This window comes from Nilaparvata lugens, chromosome 5 (genome assembly GCF_014356525.2).
Source record: "Nilaparvata lugens isolate BPH chromosome 5, ASM1435652v1, whole genome shotgun sequence".
NCBI classification, from domain to species: domain Eukaryota; kingdom Metazoa; phylum Arthropoda; class Insecta; order Hemiptera; family Delphacidae; genus Nilaparvata; species Nilaparvata lugens.
In genome coordinates this window covers 51,802,469-51,819,904 of record NC_052508.1, presented here as the reverse complement: position 1 = coordinate 51,819,904, position 17,436 = coordinate 51,802,469, and the positions used below count along the sequence as shown (strand labels likewise).

Genomic DNA, 17,436 nt, shown 5'->3' with positions numbered 1-17,436 from the left:
GATAAACATTTTATTAATTTCAAAGATCTTTCATTTCAATTGAAAATTGTGAGTTACTATTGTTAAATTTTTTTTATAAGTCATAATTGAAAATTTTAAAAGAATATGGGATCAAAAATCAGTATAATTCCATACAAAACATAGTTATATTACTATATTATTATTATTTAAATGTGTTTGCCAAAAGAAATATTTTTTTCTCAAAATCGAGAAACTTACTTCTAAACTATGAAAATGATCAATGACTTTGATATTTGACAAAATTTCAGTTTTTAGCAAGCTCCAAAGTGTTCAGTGTTCTCATTCAACTTATAGATGCTCTCTGATAACAAGTTATGTTGAACTTCCCTCTCAGACTAAGCTCTTATTGGTTCAACTTGAGAAGGATTCAAACTATTAGCATGGCCAGCAATAACATCCAATTCAGTCCTATTAGACTCCTAATTCCATCAATTTTTCATTCGAAAGAGGCTCTATTGGACTCATATTCACAATGTGCGAACATTGAACGTATTCACTGAGTAAAAAATATAGTTAAATATTCTTATCCAGTAAACTAGGGGTTTCTCAGCATTTTTGAAAACCGATATGAATCTGCTTGTTCGAACGCTACACAAATTACTAACTAAAAACTCTCAAGTCTGATTACCAATTTAACGACAGTCTCAGACAACATTATACAGTTCTATAGTATCTCTTTGTTTATGTACTTTTCATGTGCCGTATTATGTAAATATACTCTATTGTGTGTTGTAAGCAGCTTGACATGCTTTACTACGTGCTGTAGCTTAAATAATTTATAGCTCTAGCTCTCTAGTCTAATTAATTTTTATCTTATCCCATACTGATTTTTTAAAATAAAAATTCAGTTTGAACTGTCAGCATTGGTTGAATGGTAAGCATTGATGTTATTTAAAAGGAATGCTGACAGTTGAAAATGAATCTCACTATACGTATAGTAGCTATATAGTAGCTTATTTGCTTTTCATCAGTGATTTACACCTGCTTGAAATTTACCCACCACTATTCATCCTTAACCTAGAATAAAAGAGCTTCATTCCATTCTTTAATCTTTAAATTAAATTCCAAGTTGTGTGGAACATCACGGGTGAGTTTCAACAAATTTTAGCTTCTTGCCCAATTTAAAGTTGTATTATAAATTCTATCCGCAATTCGAAGTAGCCTATTCAGATCTTATTTCATATGGGGAAAGTTCACAATATTCCTGTGTCTAGTAAAAATTTCATCAAAACTCTATTCGTTTACTCTATTTACTGAGAGCTTAGCGTTGTTTTGTTGACAATTATTATTAAGTGAAGTGTTGTAACAGCACACAGAATAATGTTATTCTTCCAATTCAAAAGATTTTGCTTGCTATTGGAACCCGGTGCATTGCTATTCATTTATTCAAGATTTTCGCTTTTGATTTGAAATTCATGAATTGCTCGATACGATTCTTAAACAATGACTCAATTTCTTCAATCTGACACAGCAACATTTATTCAAGTTAGGCCTGATGCAAATTAGGTTTTTTATTTCTGTTAATTTGTAATGTGTCAGAATTGAAGAACTGCTCTCTTAGTAGGACAAGCATAAATTTTCTGGGAGGCCTTATCTATTAATCTTATTTGAAAATGTTATACTTAAGCTACATGTTCAGCTTTCACTGTCGAAACTGCTCTATTCACAGCTTAATAGTTGGTGATTGCTGAAATATATACTGAAATTTGATTTCAATCCATAAAATTTGTGAACATTGATGTTATCTTATCTTGCATGTTATATTTATTTACACTTATAAACAATTCGAATAGGTATTTCTGGTTTAATTTAGGCATAACCAATCGAAGGCACTACACATTAGTTTTGATCACACAATCTCTAATTAATTACAGAGTCAGTTGATAGTTTTCAATAGTACACTGCTTAGTAGTTCTGTCTGTATAATATTTGTCGTTTTCAACGACAGGATTCAGTTTACGCAGCAAGAGTAAATCCTTGGATGTTTGTCGCTCCTTATATGCCGTTTGTTGGCCTACTTATAGTTCTTGAATTTCATGTTATTCAAAATATCAATCAATGCAGTAATTATTGAATTATCATAGATAGATTCAATGCTAAAATGTTAATGTTTCTCGTGGTCACTCTGTTTATATAATATATTTTAAATAGAAACTATTTCGACTGTCTACAGATGGAAATTTCTGAGATATTACAATTATTTAAATGCTAATGAATTGATAATTATTATTAAATGCTGTAATTCACCCCGAATTTCCATCTAGCTGTTTACCCTGTTGTCAATATTTGCAGTAGCAGAAGTCTTCGGGTTGAATTACAGCATTTAATTTGGATTTTTGTTTAATAATAATTATTTTGACTGTCATTTTTCTCCGAATTACGCTTCATCCAATAAATAAATTCTCAACTTCAATTCAATCTTATACAAACAAATTAAAGTACAGTTTTCAAGATTTTAAATAGGAATTCATCAGAAATGAGTTGATTTGTGTGTTTATTGATTTTATGGAATGGAATATAGATATGAATATTGACTTATCCCATACACTCAAGTGCTGTATTTTGTGAACAGGGCCAACCGCAGCAAGGCAGTGAAGAAGAAAGGCCACCCCGAGATGGACAACCAGAACACATCTCATAACAACTCTTCAGGTGACTTTGTTAAAAGCAACAAGCGACACACAAAGCAGATGGCTCTACACGAGAAACGCGAACGGGAGTCGCTCGTTGTGTGGCGGAAACCCTTCCAGACGTTGGACTACTTTGTGCGCGAATTGGGGATGAACGCTTACTCGGCGTATCGCAGTGTTCTTAGTCATAAGTTGACAGTTTTCGTGAGCTTACTGTGTGTGGTGTTATTTTACGGGTTATCGCACGTGGACGGACCGCATAGGATACTCATGGAGTACTCGCAACGCAAGATGTGGTTCTGTCTGTACTGGGTGGGGTTAGGGGTGTTGTCGTCCATCGGTCTGGGTACCGGACTGCATACGTTTGTGCTGTACCTGGGTCCGCATATCGCGCAAGTCACGTTGGCCGCATACGAGTGCGGTAACCTCAACTTCCCCGAGCCTCCCTACCCGGACGAGATCCTGTGTCCCACTGTCAACGACCCTCGCTGGGTCACCAGTTTGCTCAATATTATGCGTAAGGTGAGATTCCAACCACATTATCATACTACACACTTTGATCTTGGCCAACAGGCCGAGAAGTGATACTATTATCCAATATTATATTATTTAGGTAGAATTAATAATACTGTACATTAATACATTATGCCAGTTCTACATGTTATATATTCAATTCAATTCAAGTGTAATTATAAAGTTATAATTACATCCTGAACATCTTATGATCAGACAGAGGATGAGTCAAAAAGAGCAACCTTGGGAAGGTTACACTTATCACAGAAATACTGGTGTATTTCATCAAAATACAGTAGTTTCTCAGGGCATCATCTTCAATGGCATTTTTGAGTTACACTGTTTGATTCAAATAACTCGAAAATACCACTAAATGCCGGTTGCACAAAAGCCTGTTATATGTTAATCGTGATTAATTTCACAAGAACCAATCAGAGAAGCCTTTTTTCGAAGAATCCTCTGATTGATTGGATTTTGTGATATCAACCACGGTTAAAGTTTAACCGGCTTTTGTGCAACCGGGTCCAAAGATCATACCCTGAGCATTGAAACTAGTCCGATTGAAATTGGAACTCCTGAGTACCTCCTCAACCCCATCACACTCATAACCGTTGCCAATTTGTTAGGTGTATAATGAAAATATTAATTAATACCCATTTATGATCAGCTGTGTACAACGTTGATCAACTCTTATTTGGCAACGTTAAATTCATCTGTTCTCTGTACCAATTTTTATTGGACTATTTTTGTGCGGTTGACTATAGTTTGGATAAGATAACACGTGGAGCTGACAAAATCTTATTTTTTTCACCTTGATATGGAAACATTAAGTTAGGCTTAAGCCATGTCCACTCTGAACAAATGAGGGGGTTAAAGTCAAAATTCACATGTTCCAAAAAATCGAAAATTGAGTTGGCAGTGGTTTATTATACAGTAGTACCTAACAAGCGGAATAGTATAGAAAAAAAATATGACTGTCATAACTAACAAGTTCCCTTTAAAAATAATACATGAAAGTACAGGTTGGGATCAAAACCAATACCTACTATTACTTCAGGCCCCACAACTAATTAATGACGTCATAACATGTAGATTGATTCTTCCTAGATCATAGTAGTTTATACTAGCTTATCAATGTAACTTTTGTTACTGTATCGATGTTTTATTGGATGGAATACTATCTAAATTTCAGATTAAAGACATTTGTATTTTATTAAATATAAATTTTATTGAAATAAAAACACTTTATTCCACAAATGCAATAATTTATCCATACTTTCAGCCTGATAGACAAAGGCCTACTCGATTCAGTGATAGAGCTATTGATAAATTCATCTTAACCAAAAATACTTAATAATAGCCTGTATCAGAATCGAAGGAGAGGTAAATCAAAGATAAACCAAATTAGATGTAACTCTTTTTTAGGAAAGAGGTTCCCACAAACTTGATTACAATAAATCTGTGGTACAAAGAAACCCATCAGGAGAATGTTTTTCAGTTAGGTAAAACCTTTTAATATTAGGATGTTATGGACAGTTCCAACACGTTACATTTACTTTTTAATTTATTAGTTCAAAAGTTTTTTCACACACTTTTACACAGTTCTTCCACACTCTAATTACACTGTTATTTCACATTTTATTCACACTTTAATTTAATTTTTCACTCACACTTTATTTACACTGTTCTTATACACTTCATGTAAACCGTTGTTTTGTAAAATTGAAGTTCTTCCTTCTTCTCGCTCGTATCCATTTTCGTTTCAAAGTTACATCTTTCAAAAAAGAAAATACCGTACAAAAACTTTTGGAGTCTTGTTATAATTCCCGCGACAATTAGGTACACAACAGTATCCCATGATTTAAAACCCCAAATTCATTATTACTTATTTCATTATTCATTATTACAAACGAATATTAAGAGAATGATTAACAAACCATATTCATTGAAATGAGAGACCGTGAAAATTGAATTTGTTGACCGAACGAAGTGAGGTCTAAGATTCAAGTCGACGGTTTGGCATTTCTCTTAATGTTTAAATGTTTTTATGTTGCGCATCTACGGCGAAACGCGGTAATAGATTTTCATGAAATTTGACAGGTATGTTCCTTTTTTAATTGCGCATCGACTTATATACAAGGTTTTTGGAAATTTTGCATTTCGAGGATAATATAAAAGGAGAAAGGAGCCTCCTTCATACGCCAATATTAGAGTAAAAATCTGGTGTGGCGCACTCACACAACTTTCTTTGCCGTTATGAAAATTTATCACCTGACGCTAGTGTTCTCGCGCATCTCAAATCTACTATTCAAAGAAATGAGACAGCTGGTGATAGCTAGGACAATAACGCTGGAGACACACGCGGTCTGCTATCTCTTCGTAGTGAATGATTTAATAGAATCAACAGTTGCTAACAGTTTGGAATTTAATAATGACATTTTCTCGAATTTCAAGCTTATTTTCAATTTTAGGTGAAAATGTTACTGGACATTAATTGCAGAGATTTTCATGCTCAATCTTTTCCACTTGAATTTTTTTGTTTAAATTGTATATGAAGGCTGCTAATTGAGAATCTAAAATCAAACTTTGCATAGATGGGGCGGAGCTCCTGAAATTTTTACAGATATGGGACTTGTTGCAGTTGATAGAGCTTATCAATGACTATTTCAGGTATGAATTTGATCAAAATCGTTGGAGCCGTTTTCGAGAATATCGCGAAAAACCCTGTTTTTGACAACATTTTCGCCATTTTAGCCGCCATCTTGGATTGCATTTGATCGAAATTGTTCGTGTCGGATCCTTATAGTGTAAGGACCATACGTTCCAAATTTCAAGTCATTCCGTTAACTGGGAGATGAGATATCGTGTACACAGACGCACATACACTCACACACACACACACACACACACACACACACACACACACCACACACACACACACACACACACACACACATACAAACCAATACCCAAAAATCACTTTTTCGGACTCAGGGGACCTTGAAACGTATAGAAATTTAGAAATTGGGGTACCTTAATTTTTTTCGGAAAGCTTTTTACCTATGGGGCAAGGAAAGTAAAAATCAGACCATAGAATTATTCATCATTAATCAGCTAACAAGTGATTACACAGTTGTGTGGAGAAGCCAGTCTATTGCTGTATTTTCATAAGGTCTATAGTTTCAACCAGGTACTTGTGGATGAGAATTTTGCGTGAGGTCTACTGTTCACAGAACTACTAGTAATTCCAATTTTGTTGATTACCATATCAGATGTGATAACAAGCATCAGCGCTCTTATTTCGCTTGTTTACCGCTAGTAGATATCTTCGATCTACATGTGATGACGTCATAGTTTATTAGAGATCAGCTGTGAAGCCTCAAGTAATAGTAGGTATTGTCAAAACTCACTTGTTCCAGTGGAACATTTGATTTCTGCTACCAACTGATTTCGAGCTGGTCATGTGATCTGCATCAACCAATGAAAAATCAGTACTGCCTCTGTCTGATCCCAAAGCAGCTTGTTGAGGTTATGTTGATGAAGTGTGATGAAGTTTTCTACAAAATGTTTTTCGAACATTATTGTTCAGTGTGGACATGACTTGACACAACATTCCTGTGTCTCGTGTGAATCCTATTATATTAATATCTTTCTTTCATTCTATCCTATAGTGAATAAGATTCAAAAGTGACTAGGATTCACTTCAACTGTTCACATTGGTTGAATGGAAAGCATTGATTTATATGAAATTCCAACTGTTCAAAGTCAACAAAGTGAATGCCACCGCATAGCTTTGTAAATGTCTTGTTCCATTACTCTCTCTCAACACTCTATTGTATAATACAAAACTGAGACAAGACAAGAATTGGCATATTTGATAATGTTATGTGATTGTTTGTTTTCATGTTTCAAAGCTACCATTCTCTTTTTTAGGATGGCAATTTATTGAAGGATACGTATTTTATTACTCTTGACCATCCATACATTAGATTCATGATTTATCCATATTAGTTATAGATATCATTCATATTCAGTTTGTACGTAATCTTGGTGTCGTATTTATTATTATTACTACTCGTATTTTCAAGAACTAACTCAAGCCGAGAACGATTGGTTGCCTAGAAACCAAACACTGGAATCTGAGTTGTTGTAATAAATTAGACAGTTCTGATTCGTGGTCAGGCGGATTGCCCAACAGATTAGTCAATTTAAGGCTAAAAATAAACTTTCTACTGGTGATATTTTTCGAAGTTTTTGGATTTGTATATCATCAAGCTATCAAAATGGAAAAGTTTTCTCAGGAAAACATTTTTTTTCTGATCATTACTTTTTGAGATATGAGCGCTTAAATTTTAAATTTTTGGGACAGAACATTTCAAATTCGGAAGAGATAAATCTATGACATTTAGAGGATAGATTCTTCATGGTATTAAGATAGTTAAGATGGTATTAAGATTCTTTTTAAGATAGTTATTCAATTTACTAAAAATAACCAAAAATAACTTTTAGTTGAGTTATCTTTGGTAAATTAAATACATTTTTCAAAAATTGATATTTTTAGAAAATTTTTGTTTTACTAGATGAACAATACCATGAAGAATCCATCCTCTAAATCTCATGGATTTATTATCTTACCGAATTTGAAATGTTCTGTCCCAAAAATTCAAACTTCAGGCGCTCATATCTCAAAAAGTAATGATTGGAAAAAAATGTTATCCTGAGAAAACTTTTCCATTTTGATAGCTTGATGATATACAAATCCAAAAACTTCGAAAAATATCACCAGTAGAAAGTTTATTCATAGCCTTTGCACAGCCTTAAAAACAAAATAGAACTAAACAATTTTGTCAATGAAATTGGTTTGAAACCCAATCGTTTATTGGTTGCTATTTAACCAATCCCTACTTGGCTCAAATTAGTTATTATTAATCGTTCGTAAATTCGGCCAATCAGAATTTTATTTTTATAGCAATGACGTCATCTTTGCCAAACTTTGAAGAATTTTCCACCTTTTGATGGAACGCTTCAAGTCACGTTGGACTGTTGGAAATGAGATCTACGTGACTGAAAGCGCTCCAATCAGAAAGAAGAAAACTCTCACTAACAGTTGGAAAAGTGAAAACATGTCGGTACTCAAGCGAAAGTCACAGATACACGGGAAGTATCAGGTGCAATGACAATTATCTACGGACTCTACATTATTTTGACAATGCAGCCTTCACATTGTATGAATAACAACTGGTATTATGTTGACGGCTGAGTGTCCAACGAATAAATCCATTTCACTGGAGAGCAAAAATATAACTGACGGAAAGTGTGATGGAGATTTATGTAACATTTATCACACACAAACAATTACTTGAAATGGAAGAATACAATCTCATACCTTGAAGCTGAGTTCAAATTTCAATTAACGTTTAATGTTCGCCTAGTTTTAAAGGATTTAAAATAGAATGTTTTCAATGTATTCTGAATTTAATTCCTGCCACAATTTAAGTTAATTCCTCAACTATAATGTGCTGTAAGTTGTAGTAGAAGAAGAACATTTCCCACATGAATGGCAACTTGCATTCGGACAGGAAGTTCATAATTATTTTCTTGCTAATTTCCCAACTTCCTGTTTTAAAACATGCTTTGTCTCATGTAATAAGCTATTATTCTCATTTAATAATAATTATTCTATTTTTAACGCTCTCCATAAATGAGTGCAAATGTTACTATTCAGTACGTAGTTCATTGATTATCAAATATAGATAGTTGAGTCACAAGGCTGCCCTTAGGCTACAACATTTTTCTTCTGACTGAACCAACTACTATCTTATCAGAGATGTATCATGTCTTAATCAACTCACTTTTTGTTGAATTATTATGCTACAAATTGGGTATTCTATCATGAATAAACTGTGAGTTGTCGATTATAAATCCCTTTATTCATTTAATAATAATTATTCTATTTTTAACGCTCTCCATAAATGAGTGCAAATGTTACTATTCAGTACGTAGTTCATTGATTATCAAATATAGATAGTTGAGTCACAAGGCTGCCCTTAGGCTACAACATTTTTCTTCTGACTGAACCAACTACTATCTTATCAGAGATGTATCATGTCTTAATCAACTCACTTTTTGTTGAATTATTATGCTACAAATTGGGTATTCTATCATGAATAAACTGTGAGTTGTCGATTATAAATCCCTTTATTCATTTAATAATAATACCAATCATAAACATGAATTGAATAAACAAATTATGCATATATGTTATTTATTATTATTATTCATCCAATTTTACATAATTCATCATCATGGTTATTTAAATTAACTCGCAATTCACATCCTACTCCACACAATACACACGAGAAGATTTAATCCAATAACACTAGTAGTTCTGTGAACAGTAGACCTCGCGCAGATATAAACCGCAGCCTCCTCTTATACTGTCCATCAGAGTAAATCCTGTCTGTATGTCGTGTCGGCGAGATATCGGTGTGAAAACGGCTAATGGCTGTTGTGGTTGGTGTATCAAAAATGCTAACATCAAAAGCTAATCTCCTTCAAGACATACTGGCAACAGGACAGCCCGAGTTCAAAGCAGAGAAAGTTCGAGAGACAATACTATGCTATTTTAGTTATTAATTGCATGCGTTATTGCACGCAATCAATAGTTCATTTAATAGTGCATAAAAATTGCATTCAATGAGGAATGCAATTAATAGTCTACACAGCAGCTGATTTTTTACCAAGTTACATTTAGATATTGAATTACATGCGTCATGGCATGTAATTTATAATCCACTCGACAGCTGATTCATGATGAATAATTCTATAGTCTGATTTTTACTCTAATATTGGTGTATGAAGGAGGCTCCTATTCCTTTTATATTATCCTTGAAATGCAAAATTTCCAAAAACCTTGTATATACGTCGACGAGCAATTTAAAAAGGAAAATACCTGTCAAATTCCATGAAAATCTATCTACGCGTTTCGCCGTAAATGCGCAACATATAAATATTTAAACATAAAGAGAAATGCCAAACCGTCGACTTGAATCTTAGACCTCACTTCGCTCGGTCAATTTAATATTTTCAGTTTCATCATTTACGTTCAACATACTCTCAGAGATGATCTCAATTGAATTCAAAACACAAACCTTGAGACAACTATATTTTCTATTCTATAATACTTCAATATCTCTTGTATTCGAAAACTCTCTTGAATATTTGATAAGCAGTGAATAAAAATGTGCAACTATAATCTGTGTTGTTTTATTATTTTTAGGTGCAATTAGAAGCGGTGATGTGGGGAGCAGGGACAGCACTGGGCGAACTGCCTCCCTACTTCATGGCTCGAGCCGCCCGCCTCTCGGGCAAAGAGGATGAGGATGACGAGGAATTGGAAGAACTCAAGAGGATAAAGAAGACGAAAAAAGGTGCGCTCACACTTTCCGACCGTGCCAAACTCGCCGTGCAACAGCTGGTCGAGAGGGTCGGCTTTTTCGGAATCTTGGCCTGCGCGTCAGTTCCTAACCCACTTTTCGATCTAGCGGGCATCACGTGTGGACATTTCCTCGTGCCCTTCTGGACGTTTTTCGGGGCGGTGCTCATCGGAAAAGCCGTCATCAAAATGACTCTGCAAGTATTCTTTGTCATCGTCACGTTCAACGACACGCTCATCAAGAAAATCATGGTTTTCCTCGAAAGTGTACCGTCCGTCGGTATAGTTTTCCAACGACTGCTCCGCGAGGTCCTCGACAAACAGAAAGAACGGTTCAACAAGAAAGACCAGGTTGAAAAGTCGGTCAACTACATCGGGAAAGCGTTCGAGGTTTTCGTACTGTCGATGATTCTCTACTTTGTTATATCGATTGTTAACTCACTAGCTCAAAGCTACCACAAACGACTGTGTAAGCGCAAAGAAAACGACAAAAGTGCCTAAGTGAGCACATTTTCAACCAACTTTGTTACAGTGCGTGCTCGTAAACAAACATATTAAGCTTCGTTTAGATTTGGGAGGATTTGTATGAGATACACGATGAAATTATGATCAGGCAAGACATGTCTGTAATTGAGAAGATTTGTGAGGTACTTTTATATATTACATAGAAAATGAGTATGGTCAGACCAATCATGTATTCGCATACATGTCCTCATTAGAGCAAATTTGTGATCAGACCAAACATTTGCATAAAAATGTCTTCATTTTAGTAGATTTCCAAGGTTTTTATGAGAAAGACTTTATTGTGATCAAATAAAACATGTATATTCTCACACGTTGTCATGAATGTAGAATACACCAAAAATGTATTAGCTAAATGATAGCTCATACACATAATTCCATGGGGAAATTGTACGATTTGTCAATGGACAAGAGTATCTCATACAAGTCATCATACAAGTCTAGATGTAAATTTAGCCTGTAGATGACATTACTTGTTCTTGATCTACTTTGTAAAACAATGTATTATTGAACACAGTTAGCGGATGGGGAGGGGAGTGGTAGGTGATGATTTTCTAGATAATATATTATATGATAAATTGTGTTCATTCAATATTGATGAGTAATATTGGACAAGGCATCAGAAGAGGTTGATTTTCTTATTGAAATCAAGATGCCGATCAATTGTTCCAAAAAGTTTCAATAAATGGCTAAAATGGGTTTTACTCAGTTTATTGATTTGTAGTTGAGGGAAACCAAACGTACGTGGTTGAAACTACTAGGAAAACTGTAGAACTAAACAAACGTTTTTGGCAAACGTTAATTTTTGTAGGCAAACGTCACCTCATTTAGGTTTATATAGTGTAGAAAATTGTACTTCACTTGATTTGCCAACTGGGTAATTAATATAAATTATTTTTTCAAAATTATTATCAATTTAAGATCTTTGAAGCCCTATCTGAATTCTGTTGTTTAAATTATACTTAATAAATTTCTATTTGGAAGGTTGTATGGTTGCAAATTTCTCCAATTAACTACTTTATTGATGGAAATAAATTATTGGTTGTAATTTTTAGCTGTTGAACGCAGCTCCTATTCAATGGGTTTCAGGTCTATATCATTTTTTGATTATTCAAAGTCTCCAGTTTGAGAAAGTTTTTTGTTTCAGGTTTGAGAAGAATTTGTTTTAAATTATGTTTTTAAGTTATAAGTTTTTCAAAGTTTGGTTTAACGTCTTACAGTAAGGTAGTTGTTATTATAAAACTATCTGTATAAACGGTAGAAAATAATTTCGGAAGGTGTTTATGTTCTATTTCTGACAGTAAAATATTAACCAACTTTAACTTTTATCTTGAGAGGCCTTTGGACTTGTATACAGCCTTAAGTCAATTGTCAAATTGAAATTTCAAAAATTGGGTTAATGGAAAAACAACATTTAAAAAATTATTAATGAAAACTTGAAAGTTACCTATTCCATTGGAAAATTATTAGATACGAACCTCCTTCGAGTTTTTTTCAAATAGGAATTGATACATTCATGTGGCTTTCAGTTTATAAAAACTAAAAAAAAATCATTATTAGCCAAACTTCAAATCTAAAACAACGTGAGAGATGGTGCTGATTTGTAATAATTTTATAAATAATGAGAAAGCTAGATCCTAAACATTTGTAAATCATTTGTCAGTTCTCAAAAGGAAAGTAATGATGACCAAACCAAATTGATATTATAAGACCTGCTTTTGAAATTATTAAATAGGCTTCTAATTCGTTACACATAATAATATAAATGTTTTATCTGAATAAATTCACATTAATTATTCTATAGTAGCCTAGATAAAAGGAAAATGATGGGTGAACAAACCCAATTCATATTTTCAATCTAATTCTCAGTTTTCAATCATGGGATGGTTCTATTCGATATGTCGTCTTTAAATAAAAAGTTAAAAAATATATTAAAAATGTGAATATGAATCAGTTAATATTCAAGTTTTCTAGATTCTCTGAGGTATAAAAATGAAAAAAATGAAAACTGAGGTTTTCAATTGTGGCAAGACTTACATTTCATGTAAAAGTAGAGATTAAATTGTCTTCAAGTACTGTACTACAAAGCATCTCTTGTCTACGATATGATCTGTGTAAGATAAATCACTCCTCGTATTGAAACTCATTGAGAAATGTTTCTAGAAGTCTACTTCCTAGTAACTTTTAGTTTCTAGGAAGATTCTTCTTTCAATTTAAGTATTTATTGTTATTGTTATTTGCTACTGTACTGGTTACTTTAATAAGCGTACAAACCACATACTATTATCCATTAGAATTAGAGTTAAGGTTTCAGTAGTTGTATTTGGGACAAAATCAAAATTTTCCTTCCAAAAGTTTTTTATTAAATGCATTGTTATGGTATTGTATTTTACTTCAAGATAATATTACCATATTCTAGCATATTTTAATTATGTAAGCAGATGATTTATTATCAGTATTCATCTTATGATACTTATCTAGGTGGTCAACGTTGTGTAATACATTTGAAATATTGAAGATCTATCACATAATATTAGGTGCATTGAATATGAAAATTAAATTATCAAACAAATTCTATTTTTGATTATAATTTTGGATTCTGTTGGAAGTTTATCATGACTTGTCTCACCAAACCATATTCCATATAATGAACATCTCACATTATTTTCAATAATTTTTCATGTTAATAGCGATGAATAATTTTTATGATTCTATACAACTAATGTAAAAAGTAATAATTGTGAAGATCATAGTTATGAAACTTGGTGCACCTTCTAAAAAATTAGTCACAATACAGGTTATTCCTATTATTTTATTTGACATTAGTTTAGTTAACTAACTGCGTAGTAGGTAGGCTACTGATATTAAGAAATGCTTTAAAACGATAATTATGAATGTGTAATAAGCAGTACAACTTTTGCCAATTACAGTGTCCAATAATGTGCTATGAGGACAAACTTCCAGATTGAAAACAATTATTAATTTCTAATACAATATTTTAATAACATTCAATAGTAGATTCTAGATCACTTTCATTGAACTATTAGAATTTTTCATGAAAGCTATTAATTATTTAGGCTATCAAACTATCTTATCAAAAGGGTTGAAAAAAATAATTTTCCTATTGTTTCTAAGAAATTTATTTTAAAACGACCTTAAAGTTGGATATAGATTTAAAAATTTCTATTCAAGTACATGATGATTTTCGAAAAATATTTACCATATTCTGGATGAGGATTTTTTGAGCTTTACAATTTATTCTAATCAATAATGATAGTCCAATTGTCACTGATTGGCTTTGTTTATCCAGTTTTTGCTTTCAAGTCAAAGTCAAGTGATCTTCTTAAAATGTGGCAAGAAATTACGTCACAGTTTTCATGTTCCTCAACTTTTTTTGGAAGTGGTGACTCTTCCTTTTCCTTTTTAAAAGCTTTCATCTCACACGTTTCAACGAAATAATTGAAATTCGGATAGATTGGATTGGATGAATCAGATGGACGATAAGTAATTGGAGTATAAATAGATTGATGTAATATTTACCATTGTCTTGATAATGTGTATGTATTTGTCATTATCATAGTTAAAAGTGACAAAATTTTAGTAATAAGCAGCATGTAGGCTCATTCGCAAAAGTGCTTGAGTGATAACTTATTGGCCTTTGTATTTGTATCATCCAGTTGTCATTCATAAGATAAGTAAGTGATTAGTTTAATAATGCTTTTTGCCAACTTTTGATGTTTGTTGACTTTTTAGTGTTTGAAAAATATGTTTGAACACATTGGGCTTCTTGATTGTTGTTATTTAAACTGTTGACTATTTTCTTTGCCGGTTTGTAGTAAGAATAGTTGCTTTTTCCCAATAGTTAGAAGGTGGATTCATCGAAAGACATTCCCATTTTATATTGAAGTAAATCATGCGTTTTTGTTGATTATTGTGTTGTTGTTAAATATTTTATAGCTTTTTCAATAAAGCATATTTTTTAAAAAAAGATTGCAATTTTTCTCATATTTTTCCAATGTAATGGTATTTCTGGTAACAAGCCCTGTGGAGAATTTTATAAAAACGAGCTATGTATCGATATTTTCTGGTTCAGCTTACAAGTACATGTACATGTCATGTACCATTAATTATTGACCTATATGTTGATAAATAATCTTGTATTTTTTCCATTGTGACAATCGAAGTTTCTTTTGCACTAATATAATACAAAAATAGTTTCCGTACAGTATTTTCCAGCTTTTTAACAAGTAAGACGCTAACATATAAATAGACTTGAAGAACTTAACTTTTTCAATTGAATCCAATTAGTGCTTCAGCAGTAGGTACTGGTATATATTATGTGCTGATAAGATTCATACGGACTTGGAAAAGGACACAAATTTTTTCGATAATATTCTGAAGAAAGGAGCATTTTTTGTAGCTTATAACAGTAGGCTAGTAACGGCCAAAGTGACCGGGATATTGGATCAATTTTTGCGCCAAAAGAAACATGATATTGTTTCATAGAAACTTCAGTCTTTCATATCGCAGGAATGTCTGATTTCACTTCCTATGGTGAGTTTGAAAGAATTAGTAAATTTTAATTGTGATATTTGGCTGCATTATAAAATTGTACATTATTTTATGTTTGGATAAAGATGACCGACCCATAGTTATACTTGCTTTGTTCCTACATTATCTATGGTACTTTATATTATAGAATATGACTCATCGGTGATGGGATTGGAGTGTCTTGTTTCGGATGCAACAAGGTTTCTGGGGATGAAACTGAAGGGAAAAGTGGGATAAGCACATAGTAAAACTTCACGAAATACTGTACAATGCTCTCTTTACTCTGACTGTTGAATCAAATTCAAATCTCAAAACAGCCTTGAGGGTTTATCATGGATATTTTCTATCACTTATAGCCTATAAGATTTAGCATTTTGTTCTAGGGGTAAGGTAAAAATTACCTATACACAAGTTTTAAAATGTAAAAGAAAGCTGTCTGAGCTTTACTGCTGTAAGCTGAGGATCTCACTCCCTCTTGTAAGTCAATATTATTTTATTTAGAAGACTGCAATACTCCAGATTTGCAGCATGACAACGGAAAATAGTTAGTAGTTATATTGAGCACCAGTGCAGGAAAATCAAAATTAAGTTGGTTATTTATCTTACGGTTCCAGTCATTTACTTCCTCTTGAAGTAGGCCTAGCTACATTTGTTCATAGGAATAGACTAGTGTTTTTTAAACGCAAACAGCATCCGTCACTCGTATAAAACTCAAGTTAAATTTTCTTTTACATTTTAAGGATTCAGCTCTGTTCCATTTGCCGATTCACTGGCTGACACTTGCAGAGAAATAATCGAATTATATGCTGGAATTGATCGTTTTAATTGCATTCCAGAGGGAACCAATTTTCAAAGGAAAGAGGAAAAAGAAATCAAAGAAAAGGCTATGTGGAAGCTTTATAGAATGTTTTTATCAAAATTGACAAATATACTGGTTGAAATATGTCCAACTGTCCATATACAATTGGTTCTGAGCTTATTAGTTTTTTATATTTATTACAGTAGTTCTGAACTTGACATTTTTGCTGCATGAGGAGAAAGTACTGTATTTATTGAGAGGGCACTTCGGGAGAGGCTTGTGAGTCTGGCTCTCTACTCCCTGGATGAAGAGGCAATACAATTTTGAGAACTATGAATGATAATTTTTGACGCATTCTATCTAGCAAATGCTAGTCATGGATGGAGATTATTGAATTACTGAACAAGTGGGTCGATCAGTGCACCTCACTCGTCGTGTTCTTACTCCATACAGAGAACCCCAGAAACTATTAAATTGTATAGGAGATTATAGTAACTATTCCAGTTGACCGAAATTTTAGTAAAATAAAAAAAGAACCTGAGTAAATGAGGCTCGGCGTAAATCTTATTCAAGTCTAAATGTAACAGAGCCAACATATTTTTTTGAGAATATAAAAGCCATGGCCCCTCCTTAGCGCTCAAATTTTTTTAAAGCAGAATTCAATCCAACATAGGCCTATTTGTGTTAAAAATGTATTCATGATCAAATAACAGGAAAGCCATAGAATATTTTGCAAAGTGAGGCAAAAACTAAACTTGTTTCTCAAAACTAATTAATTAATCTACTCAGTTGATTCTCTGAACCCCCATGCTGATTTTGTTGACTTTAAATTAATAGAGTATGAAATGTTATAAATATTTTATCACTCTTGGATTGCTAGTACAAATTATATACTTTTAGTATTTAACAAAATATTGTAGCTAACAGGTAAATGCGGGGCATAAATAATTTGATTTTGCCCGCTT

At 32.9% G+C, this 17,436-nt stretch overlaps 1 protein-coding gene across 1 annotated transcript; it reads left to right on the top strand.

The window, feature by feature from the left end:
• Nucleotides 1-1,088: 1,088 nt before the first annotated feature.
• LOC111063984 (vacuole membrane protein 1-like) lies at nt 1,089-15,109 on the top strand. The gene is made up of 3 exons (XM_039428657.1): nt 1,089-1,108; nt 2,594-3,173; nt 10,444-15,109. Exons 2-3 carry the CDS (start codon nt 2,637-2,639, stop codon nt 11,098-11,100), a joined length of 1,194 nt encoding a protein of 397 aa, XP_039284591.1. The 5' UTR covers nt 1,089-1,108; nt 2,594-2,636; the 3' UTR covers nt 11,101-15,109.
• Nucleotides 15,110-17,436: the final 2,327 nt, after the last annotated feature.